General features: G+C 37.7%; 1 protein-coding gene across 10 annotated transcripts in view; it reads left to right on the top strand.

Annotated features, from left to right (window-relative positions):
* NSD3 (nuclear receptor binding SET domain protein 3) overlaps window positions 1-20,960 on the top strand; it is a 109,739-nt gene that overhangs the window by 81,214 nt on the left and 7,565 nt on the right. For 5 of the 10 annotated variants that reach the window (XM_058290020.2, XM_058290017.2, XM_058290021.2 and 2 more), the window contains 7 exons: window positions 4,311-4,457; window positions 7,751-7,907; window positions 11,218-11,420; window positions 12,566-12,678; window positions 13,299-13,568; window positions 18,422-18,538; window positions 20,071-20,212. In XM_058290020.2, coding sequence (XP_058146003.1) covers window positions 4,311-4,457; window positions 7,751-7,907; window positions 11,218-11,420; window positions 12,566-12,678; window positions 13,299-13,568; window positions 18,422-18,538; window positions 20,071-20,212 — 1,149 coding nt within the window. The remainder of the gene's footprint in view (window positions 1-4,310; window positions 4,458-7,750; window positions 7,908-11,217; window positions 11,421-12,565; window positions 12,679-13,298; window positions 13,569-18,421; window positions 18,539-20,070; window positions 20,213-20,960) is intronic. The other 5 variants (XM_058290023.2, XM_058290022.2, XM_058290025.2 and 2 more) reach the window with 3 other exon arrangements.

Raw genomic sequence — 20,960 nt, 5'->3', positions numbered from 1 at the left:
GTGGTAGTTAGGAGCCAGCAATGCAGGCGTTCTCACTTGCCAGCTGTTGATATTTAGAATGTGTGCCAGTAGATTGATCTAGCCTTCATATCAGCTAGAAACAATACTGTGTCTTTAAGGAGGTCAATGAACTTGAGTTGGTGATAAACATAAAAGAGAACTTCTTAAGTTAAATATGATACAGGGTATCCAGGTTTATTCTCAGCTGTATTATAAAACATTTTTTAGTATTTAATAAGCATTTTAGAAACCAACTAATGGCCACAAATGCAGGGTTTTTTGGTTTTGCTTTGTTTCAATGTAAGTGGTTCATAAGTTTTCTGAACTCCCTTAGTATGAAATATTTGAAAGGAATCAAAAGACAGTCTATATTTAGACCTGTCAATCTATTTTAGACTTTACTAAAGATGAAGAGGGTTTTATGTTTTTTTTGTTTTTTGTTTTGTTTTTTCTTCAGAAGACAGCTCTTTTAATTTGGTGAAAGTTACCGTAAAGTATTTTTACTAGTATAATAAATCTTAGTTTTGCTTTTGTATCTCTCATTTTTAACAAATAATTCCAAGAAGGTTAGTGAAAGATTAAATGGTGAGTCCTTGTGTAGTAGCCAGCTGGGGCCATGTACACACTCCTTTCAGTTTGCCAGAGTTTTGTAAGCACTTTGTGCTGGCTGCCATTAGGGGGAGTGGCCTGGTGTCTTTCACTAAGAGAAGAATTACAACTGTATCCTGCTTTGAAACCTGGCTGGCCTGTGGAGGGGTAGGTCTGAAATGTTTTATGCTTCACTGTAACAGGTGACAGAAAGGCTTTAAGTAGGCAAAAGAAATAAAAAGGCATCATTAGTGTCTTTCGCATCTTCCTTTTCCTCAGAAAGTAATGATAGGAAGGAAGCGTTGAATTATCAAATACCTAGCTTTTAAACACTTTTAAACAGATGATGGTAATGGCGTAAAGTCTCTTATTGCTTTGTAAAATCTTTCTCTTTTATTCTGAGGCACTTATTATATTTATTGGCAGTATATAAGCATATATTACTGAGACAGCATTTTAAATATCAAGTTTATAACGATCATGTTGGCTTACATAGGGATACATTCTTAATCAAGTGCCATCAGCATATTAACCAAGATTTTCTTTTATTCTTTTTCATTCAGTAATTGGAAGATCTGTGAAACAATTACTTTCAAGAATTTTCAGTTTAAAATTGGTAGAAAATGGTCCATGTGGCAAGGAACCTAGCCTTTATAGAAACTAACCATCTTTTTAAATTTAATTTTTATGCCTTGATAAAATGTTTGAGAATAATGTAAATAAATGGGGGAAAACCCATGTTTTATCAGAATCTGTATTTGCTCTTTATCAGTTTGGCAATTATTCTGAAAGACTTGCTGTATTTAAGTGCCTGTTTAAACAAGATTAGTTAATTCCCAAATAATATAGCTTGAAACTTTGGGCAGTAAAGAAAAACCTTCATTTTCTTCTCCAGCATTTGACAAAAACTTTTTCTCTAGACAGATCAGATGTTGGAATTTGAGAAGGCTTAAATGTATAAACACCTTTCAGAAGTAAATAATATGTGTTCTTTTGTCAGTATTTATGGAGGCTACCTTTTTTTTTTTTTTTTTAAAGAGATTTAACTAGTCAATTCACACACCAAAGGGCTCACTTTAATCATTTATGTTTTATTGGAAAACTTACTTTCTTTTGCTTTCGTTTCTTGCCTTATACTGAGTTTTCCCTTCCCCATGCAGGATTTTTATCTTAGTTTTTGTTTATCAGTTGTTTAAAATCATTAAGCTCGTTCTTAAGGACTGAAAGTAACTTGAAATATTTTTAGAAAAGTTACAAGGTTTAGAGGAACATCACCTCCCCTCCACTAACTCCTGGCGCTATAGGAAATGTTAAGACATTTTTCAGTGTAGCACATATTCTCTCTAACATTTTCTTTCATTTAGAGGGTGATGTAAGTTAAAGTTATTTAACATTGTATGCCTTTTATTGTAACAGTAATTTAAAATGGAGCTGGTAGGTTAGGTTTTTCATTTCGTTTTGTTAGTAATAATAGCAGTTTATTTTGCGTCTGTAAATTAACTGTAGTAGACACTGTATCTGAATGAATTGCCACAGTTGCCCTAAGAAACTGTTTCCCCATTTTATAGGAATGAAAACACTGAAGCCCAGATTAAGTAATTTACCTGAAATCACACAAGTTGTGCATGGAGGGACCACGTAGAACTTACACCTGGTTTTTCTTATTTCAGAGGCAATGTTTTTTTACATCACGCCACACTGCCTCACTCTATTAAATGTTTGAAATTCATTTTGATATTATATCACTTACGTTCAAAGATTCTTATGTTATTAGCAATTTCAAGTTCTTTGTCATCTGGGTCGGAGATATTTCTTGAATGTGCTTCAAAGTAGGAAAGAAGAGAACACCCACAGAAAAAAAAAGGAAATCATAACCCATATGAAAACAAAACTCCCTCCCCTCAAAACAATCTCCAAGTGAAACTGTTGTCATGATTAGCATGCCAAGTCATAGATAATATAAATTGACCAATAAACAAGGTAGAGACCTTTTCCTTTGTCTCACAGTTCCCTGGGTTTAGGAGTGGACTGTAGATCCAGTATGACCTTAACTGGGAAGAGGGGGAAGAAGAAAAGGAGAAGAGACAGTGGGTAGAGCAGGGTTTATCCTCTAAACCCTGAAGCTGTTAATCACTTTATATCATGGCAGGGAAAATAATTAAAATGGTTGCATTACTTCAGTAAAGTTCAGCAAATTAAGACTTCTTAAAAAAACGTGTATCATATTGATAGAGAAATTATCTAGAATTTGAGTATATCTCAAGATATGAATGGAGTGAGGCGAGACTCAGTTCTGCTCATAAGTGCTACATAATATATTAAAGCTGGGAAGCGGATGTGGCTCAAGTGATTGGGTTCCTGTCTACCATATGAGACATCCAAGGTTCGATTCCCGGGGCCTCCTGGTGAAGGGAAGCTGGCCCGTGTGGTGAGCTGGCCCTAGCAGAGAGCTGGCACAGCAAGATGACTAAAAAGAGAAACCAAGGAGAGACAGTAAGAGACACAGCAGGCCAGAGAGCTGATTTGGTGCAAGAGATTAAGCACCTCTCTCCAAATCCAAAAGGTCCCAGTGAAGCAGGCTTGTAAGATAGGGAATCAATGGATGGATCTGGAACCTGGCAAGAAGTCCGTGTGGACATCAGTAACCCCAAGATGCTGCTGGAAGACCGTCCCTAAGATTCTGCCATTCAGTACAGGATTTTCTCTGGAAGCCAGGAGAAGCCCTGGATGTTCCCCAAGGACTTTTATCATTGGGCCCCCATGGGGGATTGATTTGGGGGCGGTAATCAATCAAAACAGCAAACAGCTGGAACTCCTCTCTTGCCATTAGCAAAAGGGTGGAATAATTAATGGTTCAAAAAAACCACGGCATGATGACTGAATGCTTTCTTGCCTGTGGACCCTGATTCTGGCTGCCTTCTCCCTCACCAGTTGGATCACTAAACAAGTAAACCTGGGTACTTATAACCTGTAATGGGGAATTGTAGTCTGTAAATCAGCCCACTTTTTCACTTTTCAGCCCCTTCCTCTTCACCTGGGACCCATGGTCTGCCACTTTCTCTCATTTCTCATCCTACCCTACCTAAATAAATTACTGGCCTAACTCACCTGACATGCTCTTGAAATTCATTTCTACAGCAGTCAAGAACCTAGACAAAATCTGTTAACACCAGGATTGGTTCCCAGTGCCACCTAAAGAGAAGACAAGCAGACATAGAAGAATATACAGTGAATAGACACAGAACAGACAATGGGGGCAGGGGAGGGTTAGAATATAAATAAATCTTGAAAATATATGTGAATATATATACAAGGTGGATCAGGGTCCACTATGTTATTTAGGTGTTTCTTATTTCTAACTAAGCAATGTGTCATTTTATTCTTTTGGGTTGTTACAGTGTTTCTAAATATTAAACAATGTAGCCCTTTTCCTTAGAGGAGTTTCAGTATGGTGCCAAATACAGTTCACATCTTCAAACTAATTTGGAGTTTTCTTCTGGGGTATATAGATTTCCATATAGAGATAAGGCATTGAGTAGCTCAAACTCCCTTTAATTACTGTATCAAGGCTTTTCTGTCAGAGCTTTCTTTTCCTTCATATTCCCTCCTTCTCCCCCCAACTTTCAAACACAGATACATACTAGGTGTTGGTTTACTTTTTTTCCTCATGGAATCATGGGTAGTTTCATTGCAGCTCATCTCTTTCTGTTTGTTTCGTATAGGGCTGATAGTTCAGGACCATTCAGACCCCATGTTCAGTTCCTATGCCTATAAGTCCCACTACCTACTGAATGAATCAAATCGTGCTGAGTTGATGAAATTACCTATGATTCCTTCTTCGTCAGCTTCCAAAAAGAAATGTGAGAAAGGTAATAATCAAATTAGTTTATCTCTTGCTTTAATTTTTTGCATTTTCTTTTTCTTTTTTCTTTTTTTTTAAATGAAGGGGGAAATGTATGCCTTTCAAGCACCATCTGTTGCTTTTGGTACATTCTGCCTTGGTGGTTGTGACTGTGTCTTCATATGCTGGCAAAATTCTTTAAAAGGGCTTAAAATAATTCCATTATTACAAATTTTTATTTACTCTTCTCCTTGAGTAAATTTGCACACATTCCTTCTATCTGTGGGTTATCCAAATTGAAAGGCTAGGATTTTGTTTAATCTGGAATATTCTAAGGGCTCTTTCTCTTTTGGCCTGGTGTGGAACTACCATTCCTGTTAGATTAGAGTAGATACAGTGTAATTTGTTACTGACTTTCAACCAAATAACAAGGTAGGTTATTAAATAGAAGGAATCCAAGATACTGATCTTAAAAGTTTAATTTTAGAATACATTGTCATTTTGTTTCTTAAACGTTTCCTTACAGTTTCCTTAGAATGCTTTGAAAACTAGTTGCCCTTTCCTTAGCAGGCACTGATGGGCAGCTGGGGAGGATCCAGGCTGTTGGAAGGCAGTCCAGCTGAATTGAAGAATTGCTTGTGGATAATTTATCCACAGAGAACCAAGAGCTAAATATGTATTTGTATTCTCCCGGTTAATTTGATCTATGAAAGAAAACCTTACCTTTTGTTTTGCTTTCATGGCCTGCTTGATATAAAAGAAAAAAGGGGTTTAGTAAGAATGTATTCTTTTGGAAAGGAAGTTATCATCCTAGAGGATAAAATAAATGAGCTTGAAAGATGAAGGCCTTCTCCTATATACATTCCTATTATGGTGTGGGGGCCAGGTTCAGACTCTCTAAAGAAAAACCCATTCATACCCATATATATTCTCTATATATAAAATTAGTATATTTTAAATAGACTTTTGTTTCTTTTTTTTTGCGTTGCCTACTTGATGTATTTCTGCTTTGTCAGACATCTGAAATGGCAACCCATGATTAAAAGGAAGTACAGCCAAGCACAGTGATTAGAATGTATAGAGAAGTAGGTTGGGGAGAGAGCTGTTTTTGTTTTTACGTTGAAGTCAGATCATGTCACATTATTGGTGATACTGCCTACCTCCAAAACCAAAGTGGACCTGGGTCTGACTTACCCCATAATAGAATAGAATGAGACTAGCCGAAGCATTTTAGGCAATGTTTTATTTTCCTGCTGGCTTATTTATAAAATTAGATCAATTCAATTGTTACTTACTTTGTTTTCAGTACTCAGTATTGACCTTGACATGAATTGAAATTATTTTCAGCCCTCTGTTTGCTTAGCTTGAACCATATCTTTCTGTTGCATCCTAAGCGGTTTTCTCGCATAGCTCCAAGGTCGATTATTCATATTTTTTTTCCTAGTTCCCTCATGTATTTTTGACATCTTTATCGTGATGATTTTCACTGATGATTCTGGGTCTGTATTTCCTCTGAAAGAAGATTTAAAATTATTGACTGTTACACAGATTAAAAATGGCCAGCAGCCTGACTTTCCCTCTCCAGCTCTTTTGGGCATAATCATGTGACCTCTAAAGCTGTTTGCAAAGACTGCTCTCCCTGTTGGTCATTCCTTTCCGTTGGAAAGATGAATTATCTCATTTGACTTTAAATTTACAGAAGAATGCCCTACCTAGGCTTAGAGCACTCAGGCAGCTCATTTCTAGGATGGAGAATTGGACCAATTAATCCATATCGAGATCTGCAGACAAAGGAAAAAAATCACAATGATGGAAGTAAAAGCTTTTAAGCAGAGGAAATATAGTTATTTTTCTCATCACCGATTGTATATGGATTTTATTTTTGTTTTTATAATATGTTAATCAGTTAGAAGTTTGAAAGTGTATAGGAGGACATGATTCGGGGAAAAATTGATAGCAAACACTTAAAAGGTTGGAGCATGTTAAAGTCACATAGAGGGCTCTTAACCTTTTGCTTATGAGATATTAAATGGAAAGATGAATTATTTTGCAGTAAATATCTTTATTATATTTCATCTTCAGTGGCTAACAACCTTCTCCGTCATTGCCTGTATTGAAATACATATAGAAATACCTAACCTCCCCCCCCCAAAAAAAAACCTCTTTTATTTCTTTGCATTTAAAAATATATATTTTGTTTTGTTTGCCATAACTGTTTTTTTGGTCTTAATCCAAAGATCATTTTGTGTCTATAAAAGGAAAGGTTTGGCTAGGAAACTGGGGGGGGGGCCTCCTTTGTGTGATAACTTCATTCTGCACTGACGCTTCCTTGGTTTTATGCTATAAAGCAGTGGTTCTCAAAATGAGGTCAGAAAAGACTTCTATAAATGAAGCTTTTTAGCTCTGTTTAATATTTCAGAAACCCTAACAGGCTCATATATTATGTGCACAAAATGAGGCTACATGTGTCCCTCTATATGTGGCTATGATTTTAACAATTGAATGTGATAATACTAGTTTTGTTCTGGTGATCAGAAGCTCTGATTGGCAGTTATATATTTCTTCGGTTAATAAAAATAGGAGAAATTGTTACTTTTAAAATGCAGTGTGGTTTTTTTGTTGTTGTTAATAAAATATTTGAAAACTTGGGGCCATGAGGAAGGGAAGGGTGATCTTTAGTAATGAAAAGGTTGCAAACCACTGCTGTATAGCCTGTTTGACCTTATCTTCACTGAAAAGATGATGATAATGTAATCACCAATTTGAGAAAGTGTGTTCTCTCTTGCTTTATTGTATCCTTAATGGGAAGAAAAAAGTGCTGATCAACCTATTGACTATTTCCATTCTTAATAATTTTATTGTAAAGGGATTTAGTTAACTGTGGCACTGGATTAAAATGCAAAGATAAGCATTGCTTTCTTTTTCAAATTCTAAAGAAGAAAAAGCAAGTAAGTTGCTACACATTTCTGCTCTCAAACCTACTCAGCCTAAAGATTTTTATGTGCCCATTTGGTCATATGTTAAGGGTTTTAGCTGCTTACTAAACTGATACCTCGAAGCCCCCTTTTTTTGAGGGGTAAAGAGTACAGTAATTGTTTAAGTACTGCTCCAAAGCTTTGAGTTTCTAGCCACTAAAGCCCTGAAAAGGGCCTGAAGTATGCTTTCTATTTTAATCCATCACCATAGCTATGACTCAATCCCTTTGTTACTTCCTCCCAATTTGAATCAAATTTAATGCACTTAAAAAGATAACCTGCTCCTTTTCCTTTCTTTTTCTCTCTCCTCTTTTCTCAGTTATTAAGACTGTTTATTTGTTCCAAGGTGGAAGATTGCTATGCTGTGAATCGTGCCCAGCTTCCTTCCACCCGGAATGTCTGAGCATAGAAATGCCAGAAGGCTGCTGGAATTGTAATGACTGCAAAGCTGGCAAGAAACTACATTACAAGCAGATTGTTTGGGTCAAATTGGGAAATTACAGGCAAGTTTTCCAAGGGTAAAGAGGAAGAATTCATTGTTCAGGTTCAGAGTTTGTATACAAAGTGGCTAGAAGATAGGGAGAGCAGCAGCACAGAGCTACTTCCTTAGAAAAAGAAAGGAAAGAAACATGTTTTGGGAGGTTAGGAAAGTTTGTTGTTGGAATTTATTTTTTCATTCAGTTGACTTTTGTGTTTTCAAGTTCTAAAAGTTACTTTATACTAATAAACTATGAACTACTAGATTTTGGCATAAAGGATGTATGGACAGTGGAAAAATGCTTTCTTTATATTTTATTAAGATTTATATTGATTTTTGATTTCTAATAAAATCAAGAGTCTATATCCTGGCCAAGAAGTGTTTGGGTTATGTAGCCCTCTTTGCTGTTGCATTTTAGTTCTAGTTGGAAGCTCTAAACTGTAAATGAGAGAAATTTTTAGACCTTAAAGAGAGACATTATTTCATTAAGAGCCTTTAATTGTTAAGGTAATGGGTTGAGAAGTATGTGGGATTGCCATTATTTTAATAAAACCTTCTCCTTTTAAGGAACCTGTTTTTAAATAAGACTTCACTATATTTTGAGGCATTTGTCTATTATTTTACTAAAAATAGAGACTAAGAGAGCAAAATGGAGTCCTGCTTTTTAATTAGAATTTTGAAAACATTGCCTTTTTTTTAGCTAGGGCTATGTAATTGTCTCTAATTTGGCTAGAACATGGGCACATGTTTTAAATATGCTGCTTGCCTACCTATTTAAAAAAAAATTTTTTTTTTGAGGGACTGGGGCCAGGGATTGAACCCCCAGACCTCATATGTGGGAAGCCAGAGCTCAACTGCTAAGCTCCACTGGCTCCCCATTACCTATTTAATTTTAAAAACTTCAATTTTAACTGAGATAAGGGGTACTGAAGTTCAGAAAAGCCCTTCTTTCCTCCCTCCCCTCCCCTCCGTCTTTCCCTCTTTCCCTCTTTCTTTATTTCTTCTTTCATATGGTAGGAAACCTCCAAGTCCTAAGGAAAAGACTAACAATTTGAATACATAAACAATTTTATGCTCTATGACAAAAGATACCTTAAAATTTTAAAAGGCAAATGCCATACTGGGGGAAGATATTTGCCTTTCTTTATTCAGTAAGAGAAGACAAATACCTTACTAGAAAAATGGGCAAAGATGAGAAAGAGCCAGTTTGTAAAGAATAGCGAAGAGAAAATAAACATGGAAGAAATATTAAGTCTCGCTAAAATAAACGCATATTACAACAGAGGTGATTTTTTTTTTTTCAATTGAAAGATTTGAAGAGATTTACAAGATTAATAATTTTGCACTGGTGAGGGGCATAGGAAAATGAATGCTCCCTGGAGGACAGTCTGGCAGCACATATCAAAATTGTAATGGTGTATACCCTTGACCCAGCACTTCCACTTCAAGGAATTTATTTAAAGGGAAAAAATTGGATGAGCAGGCAAAAATGTGTTTATTAGGGGTGTTCATTGCATTATTAATAGTAAAAATTTGAAATAACCCGAATGCTTAGTAGGGGGATTGTCAAATTTTGTGTATCTGTATTGTTGAATACTTTGAAGCCAATGAAAGGGTAAGGCAGGTCTGTGTATGGGAAGATATCCTTGATAGAAAGTTACATTTAAAAAGCATGTTAAACAGTAATATACAGTATGGTTCCATGTGTTTATATAATAAAAACAAAATTATAGATCTAGATATAATGTATTTTTAATAACTGGAAAGAAATAAACTAATGTTAGTATCCTGAGGAATGAGATTATAAGGGGGAAGCATTTTCACTTCTTCTGTTGTGCATTTCTGCATTGTTTTAATTTTTAAAAGAAGGCTATAATGCTTCTATAATTAAAAACATGTATCTTTCTGGGATAGGAAGGGATGTGCAGAATTTGACAATCCATAAGACATTCTTGGAAGAAATACCTAAAGCATTGTAGGACATCTTCAGATTTTCAAATAAATTATAAAATATTTCTTTTTTAAAAAAATTATGAAAATGAAAATGTTTTTGGCTTTTAATATTTAAATTTTCATCACATTACATTTTAAAGAAGCCCAAAACAGTTCTCCAGTTCAGATCACAGCCAGTGTGATTTTATAACTAGGTCAGATTCTTCTTGTGTGTTTTGGAAAGACTTCGATTCATGAACTAATTGTTAGCGTATTTCTTTCCAGTTAGGCCCAGCTGGGCTACATGAAGCTGTTTATTTTCAATAACTAGTTACCCCAGTGTGACGCTTCCTGGGGGAGATATGAGGACCCAGAACAACCCCTGGGAGAAAACGTGCCTCTTCCTAACAGACCCTAGTGAGTGCAGTAATGGTGTATACATTTAAATTCCTTAAAATGGCTTTAGTTATAGGAGAGTAACCATTTCCTAACCTGCTCTAAGGGTAAACCAAATACTGACCACATAAAAGAGTGCTGTTTGGTTTGGTTTGGTTTGGTTTGGTTTAACAATTTGAGCATGGACTCTTATCCATGATTTTAATTAATCTCTAGATGGAGAACAGGGTTCCTTTCAGGAGACACTTAGGTTCTGCACTATAAGCCTTGGAGTGCAATAGTGGCATCGTTTATCTTCTATATTACTTGTTTGTTAAATACATGGTTTTATTAGACATATATAAAATAAGAGACTGAAAAAACTGAAGTTTTTTGTATGTTCACTGTTCAAATTGATTTTACGTACTATAAAAGCCCAAGCGAGGGTCACTGAGGTTGGCCTTGTTTTTGACCATTAGCTTCACTCTCCAGTTCCTGGTTGATTAGAGAGTCTGAAAATGCTAATTTGAGAGTGGTCATTCTTTAGCATCAGTTTTCTCCCAAAACGATTCCCTCAACTGCTATAAATTAACTTTTACCTTGGAAGATAGCCTTGGTAATAGTATGTCAAGTTGGGGGATGAGAGGACCTGACTTTTTTAGGATTGTGAAATTGGGTTTGGAATAGTATGCTAATATCCTAATTCTTGTGTTGGGTGGTAGGTTAGATATTATTTTATTATTATGCTTTATAACATTTATATGATATACTTTTGTAAAAATTTTTTACAGAGAAATTGGATTGGGCATTTAAGGCCTAGTTTGTTTAGTCTGTGTTCACTCTTTCATTAATTAATATGCTTTTAAATAATGTATGCTTTGGACAGGAGTAAAAATGAACAACATCTTTGTGTTCTTATAATTTAAGTGAAATTTGAAGATACTTAACCTTTTTCCCCCTCCTTCCAACCTTGTAAAGAATGGTGTTATTTTTCCATCTTCTTAGTCTAAAACTGCTTTTGTTTTCAGATGGTGGCCAGCAGAGATCTGCAATCCTAGGTCTGTGCCACTGAACATCCAGGGCCTTAAACATGACTTGGGGGATTTCCCCGTGTTCTTCTTTGGTTCTCATGACTACTATTGGGTGCACCAAGGCAGAGTGTTCCCTTATGTTGAAGGAGACAAAAGCTTTGCTGAGGGGCAGACTAGTATTAACAAGACCTTCAAGAAAGGTAAGTTGGGTGATGTTTACAGAGGCTCCTGTGTTGGTTCCTCAGTCTCCTCCCTTGCATTTGACCTGCTCCTGGGATTAAAGGCTGTATTAGTCAGCCAAAGCAGTGCTGATGCAAAATACTGGAAATTGGTTGGTTTTTATAAGGGGTTTTTATTTGGGATAGGAGCTTACAGATACCAGGCCATAAAGCATAGGTTACTTTCCTCACCAAAGTCTATTTCCACATGTTGGAGCAAGATGGCTGCTGACATCTGCCAGGGTTCAGGCTCCTGGGTTCCTCTCTTCCCAGGTCTTGCTTCTTTTTGGGCTCAGCGTTCCTCTCTTCCTGGGGCTGGCTTCTCTTTCCTCTGTGAGCTTACTTCCCAGGGCTCCAGCTTAAGACTTCAGCATCAAACCCCAACATCAAAACTCTAACATTAAAAACCCTTCAACTCTGCCTTTGCCATGCCTTTTATCTGTGTGTCCCCACCCACCAAGCGGTGGGGACTCAACACCATACTGATGTTGCCCAATCAAAGCCCTAAGCATAACTTAATCACGCCCAGGTACAGACCAGTTTACAAACATAATCCAATATGTATTTTTGGAATTCATAGCTATATCAAACTGCTACAGAGGCTTTTCACAAGGTGTTACAGGTCAGGGTTGGTAGCTTCCAGTCAGTCACATTAGAGCCAGGTTTGAAATACAGGTCAGTGCTGTGTGTGAGAAAGGAGTTTCTTCAATGACCTCTCTACAAACAGATTCTTCTGGGAAGAGTCTCCTTAGTCAGGTGAAGCTCCTTTGCCGTAGAAGAGTAGTAAAAGCTTCCCACAAAGAGCCTTACAACAACGGCTTTGCTGCTTGTCAGGAAATTTGGGCTTTCTGGGTAACGAAAGCTACCCTGAGGTTTACTTGGAAGTATAAGGCCTGTTCCCTGAGACAGCAGCTTGCACAGAGCATAGCATTCAGCCATAAAGGAGTTATATATAGCCTTTTTCATAATGTTACCCTGTGCTGGTGGTAAATGGTAATTTCCAACATATAATTTTAAAAACAAAATCTCAGGCCAGATGCAGTGCAGTAGGAAAACAGTCTAAAACTACTCTCCTAACAGTTTTTGTTTGTTTGTTATTTATATGCTTTGTTTGGTCTTATTGACAGCACTGGAAGAAGCTGCAAAACGTTTCCAGGAATTGAAAGCACAAAGAGAAAGTAAAGAAGCACTAGAGATTGAAAAAAACTCAAGAAAACCCCCTCCTTACAAACACATCAAAGTGAGTTTTTACCCATGAATACACTGGTGTTTGACAGGCAAGATGAAAAGCATTACCCTAGTAGTTAAAAGGCCTTTTCTGACTTGTGCAAATGTTTGCTAATTATCACCGAGTTTTCTGTAAAACAAACTGAAAGCCTTCCTTGAAGCATCACATGGTAGCCACAGCCACTATGCTGTGAGGATAAGGTCTTTGATAAGCCTTCTCATCCCTAGGAATGACCCATTTGATGTGAAATCCTGTTCATGTTCTACCAGGTTATCCTGCAACCAAATGATAATAATATAAGTATTTAGCTCCCTTCTTCAAAGACCCCACAGATAATCATGGTTTGTCTTGTTTTAATTATGAAGTTTCCATCAACCTGTGGAAGGAGAAATACACAGGATGTAAGTAAGTGAGAATTCACATCAAGTTTTTGATAGCTTTGTCAACTAAGGAGAGGCAGTTACTATTCTTAGATTATTCATGGGGAAGCTAAGATGAAGAGCCTTTCTTAGAGTTATTCCCCAAGGCAGTAGCAGAGCCAAGAATAGCATGGATGTTTTCAGTGTCCGTGTTCCAAATGCTAATAGATTGCTTATCATCTGTCTGCCACTATCTGTGGTTTTGTTTTGTAGGCAAACAAAGTAATAGGAAAGGTACAGATCCAGGTGGCTGACCTGTCCGAGATTCCCCGCTGTAATTGCAAACCAGCTGATGAAAACCCTTGTGGCTTGGAATCCGAGTGCCTGAACAGAATGCTGCAGTATGAGTGTCATCCACAGGTGTGCCCAGCTGGAGATCGCTGCCAGAACCAGTGCTTTACAAAGAGACTGTACCCTGATGCAGAAATCATCAAAACAGAGAGAAGAGGGTGGGGCCTCAGGGCCAAACGGAGCATCAAGAAGGTAATGTGGGCGCGGGGCAGTGGGGAATGGTTGGCACAGACAGGGCCTCTGCCTCTTAGGGATGCTTTAGGAGGGGTAATTCTAGGAATAAAACATATGGGGATTTATGGCAGAGTTTCAAAACTTCACAACTTGAGAATTTGGCATTCTTGGGGCAAATAAATAGTGATAGGAAGAGGATTTAAAATGTACGTAATATGGTCAGTGCATACTCATTTTTTCCCCAGTTAGTCTATGTCAAGTACATTTCTGTGAGATGCCATCTCACACTTTTTTAAACCCTCACGTTCTATTCCACAGTTAAGTTGTACCATAATTTATTTAATACCTCCTTAAAAGGAGGGGTTTTTTAAATTCTGTAATGACAATTCTTGGTCATCTGCATTTGTGCACCTATTTCTCTAGGTTAGATTGCTTGAAGTGCAAGTTATTCATTCATCACATATTTATTAAGCTTTTTTATGCCAGGTACTACTCCAGGTACTTGGAAAACAGTAGTGAGCACAACACATAAAGCCCTTACTTTGATGGATCTGCTGGAGGAGACAAAGGATAGATATAAAATGTTGAGCACTGTTAAATGCTGCGAGGAAAAATAAAGCTGACAAAGTGAATACCTGGTGACAGGGATTGCTGTTTTGAATTGGTTGGTCAAGGAAGGCCTAAGGAAGGAACATTTGACCTGAATGTGTGAGGGGGCAAATCCTGCTCCTACATGTGACGAAGAGCATTGCAGACTGCAGGAAAAGCAAGTTTAAAGGTTCAGTATGTCCCGGGAGCTGCAAGAGCTAGCCTGTCTGCAGAAGGGTAGACACGGAGAGGAGTGGTAGGTAGGGATGAGTGAGACAGGCTAGCGGCTACGTCATCTGAGGCCCAGAAGGCCATGCCTGGGAAACTTCTGGAGGATTTTAGCAGGGAGTGGTGTGATGTGCCTTGGTGTATTAGTTTTCTATTGCTGCATAACAATGGTATCACAGGTTTAGCAACTTAAAGCCCAGTGCATTTTATCATCTCGCTGTTTCTGTGGGTCAGGAGTCCAGACAAGGCTCAGCTGGGTCTTCCCCTAAGGGTAACACAAGAGTGAGTACAGTCCAAGTGGCAGCCAGGTAGGTCCTCCTCCTCCGGGGCTGGACTCGGGAAGGAGCTGTTCCCTGCTTGCTTGGTGTTCCTTGCAGCTGTGGGTGTGAGAGCGTCAAGGTTTTTTGGTTTCATTTTTGGGTTTTGTGTGGGGTTTTCTTTGTTTTGTTTGCTGAAGCTGCGCATAGTTTCTAGAGGCTCCCCACCCACGGTTCCCTGCCATATAGCACATGGGGTTCCCCTCGATGGCCCTTGCTTTCTTACAGCCAACAAGGGGGAGAGAGAGACAGACAGCAGACTCCAGCCAGCCTGGTGCTAAAGTCTTACGTAGCAAAGTTACATAATCACCTAAATCTCCTTGCTTTGCCGTATTTATTGGTTAGAAGCAAGGCACAGGCCCGGTCACACTCAAGGGGAGGAGATCACACAGTGGCACAAACCCCAGGAGCAGGGAGCAGGCAGGCCTACTTAGAGCCTGTCTGCAACACTTGGCTCTCCAAAGGGTAACTTTGACGTGTGGAGAGTTTATGATAAGGGAGGGGGCAAGGAGTGATAAAAAGAAGGCCATCAGAGTAGTCTGGGGGAGAGAGGATCCTGGCTTGGACGGTTAGACTTGTAGTTGAGCAGGAGAGAAGAGATTGGATTTCTGATACTTTGGATTTGTTGATGGATTGGATATGTGGGTTGGGTTGCCATCTACCTCGAAAATGTTATACACACAAACAGTACTACTTTAATGCTGAACGTGTAACATGTAGAATTTCTGCCTATGATTTTGTATGATTTTGGGAAATTTCTGGGACCATCCAGTTTTAATATCATGTTAATACATTTTAATAATAATTGCATTTATTCTGAAATACTTTATTAAATTACTGATATAATACAGAGAAAATGCAATCTGGATTATGTGCCCTTTAGCACTTGAATGATTGCTCACATAAGACAATTGATCTTTAACAAAATACCTAGAAATACAGTCATTGAAAAGCATAATCATAAAGACTTTGTATTAACATGGAAAATATTTTTGATGTATTTGGGGGGAAAGCTCATAATGAAATTCAGTGTACACAGTCAGTCCCCTTCTTTTCACACGTAACAGATTCCTGAAAACATGTGCCAGAGTCAAACAAGGGACTTCCTGTTATGAAGTGGTTTCTTTCTCAGAAATTAAAAAAAAAAAATTTAAATACTCATCTACATCCTGCCTTTTACCCACAGTATTCAAGGACAGATTCTTCGAATTTTTTAAAGTTCTTTATTAAATGTTTTCTCAATTGAATAAACAACTCTCTGAGGCTAAAGATTTGCCACTTTTAGGATGTCTAAAATAGTTCTATCTTTATTCACAACAGTATCAAGTTTGAGATTTGTACTGCTTCTTTTATCAGCACTTTAATTTTTCTATATTCACTCATTTTTGTAGAATAATAAATATAAACTGTAATATTTTCAAGTTTTTCATGCCACAGAACCATTTCTTCATAGAAATGTTACTTTGAATCCCATACGTGAAAAAGCTGAAATGGAGCCAAATTGTTTGAAACTCATTTCTATATAGGTTTCATTAAAGATTACTTGCCATAAAATAGTAAATTAAATATAGTAACACTAGGTGGCAATGCAGTCTTCTACTCTTGAAGGCAGTGATCTTATCTAACCGTGCAAAATGGTGTTCATCAGATGATGTCAAAGTTCAAACTGGGTGTCTGAAAAGGGAAGGCTGCCAGCGCATAGCACGCAAGACAGGAACCTGTTCTGGAGAACTCTTCTGTGGCCTTTGTGACAAGGACTGGAAGAAATGGGTGGAGAAAACGAACCTTTTTGTTATGGTTTTACAATGATAGATTCAAAGTTTTTCTTTTTCTAACCTAATTCTTTGTTATAGCTTGTACAGTGATTAAAAGTCGGGAGAGATTTTGAAAAAGTCAGAGATCAACTTTTGTGGTGACCGTTGCCTGGTGGAACCCCTGGATGCAGCTCCTGGAAGCTGCCTGGTGGGCCTTGCCCAGCGCACAGTGGCACCTGCCCAGGGGAAGGACTGCGGCAGGGAGGTTGGCTGGGTCCTTCCAATCTGACCCATTCATTTTTTTCTTTGTGTTACAGAAAAAAAATTATCAACTGAGAGAGAAATATTTTAGCAACATTGGTTATATTCCTAATGATGTACTAAAATGAAAACTGATACCCTGTGTCTCTTTAGATGACTGATATTTATTATTAACAGTTCTGTGACACTAAGAGCAGGGAGAAGGATTAGTGAAAATTTGTGTGGGGCAGGGAAGGAGGAATGAGGTCTGATAAAACAATAAACTGATATATCTTTGTTTCCTAAGACATTCGTTTTCCTCAAAAGTGTGTTAGTGAGCCTGATAAGCACTTACATGCTGTTGTCCTAGATTGAACCAGCAGCGTTTTTAATGTACAAAGGTTAATGATTATTGCATTTATAAAAGCAAAATGTTGAATGTCCATTTTTACCCTTATTAAAAACATAGCTCATCATTACATATCTCTTTGAACGGCTAAAATGAAAAACAGTTCTGATACCAAATGCTGGCAAGGTTGTATAGAGGCTGGATCTCATAGTGCTGATGGGAATGTAAACTGGTGCGGCTACTTTAGAAAACAGTTGGGCAATTTTCTTAAAAAACTAAACATGTACTCGCCATTCAACCAAGCAATCACATGCCTGGCCATTTAGCCCAGAGAAATGAAAATGTATATCCACACAAAACTTCTACATAGATAGTAGCTTTATTTGTATTAGCAAGAACCTGGAAAAAATCCAAATTTCCTTCAGTAGGTGAATGATTAAGCAAATCGTGGCATGTCCATATCATGAAATCCTACTAAGCAATAAAAAAGAACGAACTAGTAATACACACGTCAACTTAGATGGCTATCAAGGGAATTATGCCAAGTTAACAGCAACAAAAAGCCAATCTCAAAAGGTGGCATACTGTATGATTCCATCTATATAATGGAATTTCCATTCCTGAAATGACAAAACTACAGAAATAGAGAACAGATTAATAGTTGCCAGGGATTAGGGATGAGTGAACTGTAAAGGAGCAGCACAGGGGAGCTCCTGGTCATGGAACAGTTTGGATCTTGATTGTGGTGGTGTGTACATGAATGTACATGTGACGAAATTGCACAGAACTACATTCACACACGCACACACACGAGAGCATGTAAAGCTGGTGAAATCTGAATGGACTCTGCACCAGTGTCAGGTTCCTGGTTTTCATATGGTACTGTAGTTACGTAAGATGATGTTCCTGTTGGAAAGGGAGTGAAGGGCACACGGAACTTCTCTGTACTGTTTTTTAAACTTCTTGTGAATCACTGTAATTATTTCAAAATAAGGAGTTTTAAAAACCAAAGAGCTCACTTGTTTCAGATTTAGGTTTTTTTCCCCAGGTCTCACTTCTAAGCCCCTTCAGCTGCAAACTAGTAGAAGTCTGTTGTAATACAGCTTCAAGGGCTGGAGCAGGCCTTGCCCCCAGATCCCAGTGATAAACCATAATGGTGTCAGTTGGGTACAGCTCCCATAAGAAGAGCATTGTCGGCGAGAAAAGACCAGCAGATGATCACTTTTCAGTGCAACTGTACAAGAAAAATACAGGCCGCCTGGATGCCTGTGAATACCAAGCGCCGTGTTTCTAGGGCTGGAGTTAGGCTGGCAGTGTGCTTTTTGATTAAGTTAAGGAGTGATTTCCAATAGAACACACTGATTTTGCATTTATATGTTGTGTGCTTCTCTGCAGGGTGAATTTGTAAATGAATATGTTGGTGAATTAATTGATGAAGAAGAATGCAGATTGCGAATCAAGCGAGCCCATGAGAACAGTGTAACTAATTTTTATATGTTAACTGTTACCAAGGTAAAATTGCTTTTTTTTTTCAGTAAGACAAAGGGATTTTAAAAAAAAAAGTATTTGTTTCTTGGTCTTAGGTTGAACTTAGTTTCCTCTAACTTTTTTTAGGCAAATTATGATGTTTATAGTAGCCAGTACACTACCTACTGGAATGTGCTCGTCACAGAGTACAAAGTGAATAACTGCTGAAGCCTTGTATGTCGTGCAGGAGCACTGGGTAGTGAGTAGAGAACCAGAAATAGGCTCAAAATCACTGGAATTTGTGATAGATGGGAAAAATACAACTAATGTAACTTAGACTATAGTTAACAGTGATATATGTCTTGCAGCAAAGGCAAAGAAGGTATTATATCAATGCTAAAGGTCAAAGAAAAGAATATAGAATTTAGTTTTATGGAAAAAAAAATCTGAAATTTAGTGCCAGCTGTTCTTATTCACTTACCACCTGGGCTTCTCTTTCTTTCTCGCTGAGAATCAGTACTGTGGACTCTTTATGTGATAAACCACCACTAAGTTGTTGTAGCAAATACTCTTAACGCTCAATTGCTCTGTATATTTAAACTTTTGTTTTTAATGAGTTAGGAAAAGAATGATGTTATAAGAAAAATGATAGTAAAATAGAATAAAACTGCTGGTTCCATAATGTAATCATAAGACCTATTTGATGTACATTATATCCATTGTCTCATTTAATTCCTTCAATAGTCCTCTGAGTTGCAGAGGATGAGAAGCTGGGACCCAACGATGACAAGCAGTTAGCTGAATATCTTGTTAGCAGCCTAGTGAGGCATCAGGACTAGTGTCTATCTTCCTGTATTTCAGGCGCTCTCTAAACTGAGAGTCAGAATACCTTTAAAAGAAATAGAGATCATTTAAAAGAATTATTGTTTTGATGATATTTCCTTATTATTTGCAAGTTTCACGGCTTCGGAGTTCATGAATGTAAACTAAGACGTTACTGGTGGTTGCTGGAGCCTGGGGCTTAGATCTTCCTTGATCCTGTTGAGGAGCTCCGTCCCCTGGAGCTTAGCCAGATTGTCGTGTCCGAATTCAGGGGTCTAAATGTTCAGCTTTTTGCCGTATTTTGAACTTCATTGTAAGCTGAAACACAGGAAATAAATGACAACTGGAAAGTTATATTGCACACCATATAGCCGTTCATTCAGAGAAGAAGTTTCCCGTTTTTCCTTCTTCCTGCAAGATAATCTAAACTCTCATCTCCTTACTCTGTACAGCTCTCTAGTCAGAAAATGCCCTTCCTCAGGAATGTTTGTTTCTAGAAACTAACTTTTGAAAGAAACTAAATTCCACTTTATCTCACTTGCTTTGCCTAGGAGGGCATCAAACAAAGTCGAGAACTTAGTGAATTGCATGGGAGCAGCCTGCTTTAAGAGCCATCCGTTGTCAAGCGTGAGCTGGTAGCCACATGCTGCTGCCCTGTGGCCCTTGACTGAGTTGAATGTTTCTAAGATGGCTTTATACTTAGCTTTATGTCAAAGGTATCTTTTCTTTTCTTTTCTTTTCTTTTCTTTCCGAAGGACCGTATAATTGATGCCGGCCCAAAAGGAAACTATTCTCGCTTTATGAACCACAGTTGTAATCCAAACTGTGAAACACAGAAGTGGACAGTGAATGGAGATGTTCGAGTTGGGCTTTTTGCTCTTTGTGATATTCCTGCAGGTAATCATGTAATTTGCTTCCTGTCTGCCCTCCGCAGGAAGAAGAAATGTCTTCAAGGCATGATATTCAAGTATTTATTCAAATAATATAAAATGTTACAATATTTAAAATTGAATGTTATCTGCCAGATAAAAATCTTACATTCTGCAAAAGGGAGCCTAGCTAGAGCCTTAGTGGAAGAGGGACTGTTAGAGGAATCTATGTGTCCATGATCCTGTTGAATTAATTCTCTTAATTATTACTATCTCTTTAATGTAACCAGATGTTTAAGCTTTTGTTTTCTTTTGAAAAACAATAAAATTTATATATATATAAAAGGTAATTAGCCTAGAGGAGCAGGTGTAGCTCAGCGGTTGTGCTCCTGCTTCCCATGTACAAAGCCCCAGGTTTAATCCCTGATATCTCCTAATTAAAAGGGGGAGAGAAAAAATGTAATTGGACTGGGTTAGCATCAACTGGTTTCTAGTTTTTTTTTAAACTTCGAAAGCTCAATCTATTTCAAATTAGACATAAAAAGCCTCGAAAGCCAGAGCCATTGCTTTCTTTTTTTCCTTACTGATGCAGTGTTTTAATAGCAAAACTTAGTTTCTCCTTTGGTAAGTTTCTAGGGAAATGCTATAGCTAAAAAAGAATTAAATTATGTTTCTAGAATAAATTATGGATTGTTGAAACGCAGCTAAAAGAAAGCTTAAGGAGCCCTAGTTTGAATCTCTGGGTCTTTAAGAGCATATGTAGTAAACACTGTTTT

Source organism: Dasypus novemcinctus, chromosome 29, assembly GCF_030445035.2.
Source record: "Dasypus novemcinctus isolate mDasNov1 chromosome 29, mDasNov1.1.hap2, whole genome shotgun sequence".
Taxonomy (NCBI): Eukaryota; Metazoa; Chordata; class Mammalia; order Cingulata; family Dasypodidae; genus Dasypus; species Dasypus novemcinctus.
Note: the sequence above shows the minus strand (reverse complement) of the source record. Positions and strands in the feature narration are given on the sequence as shown.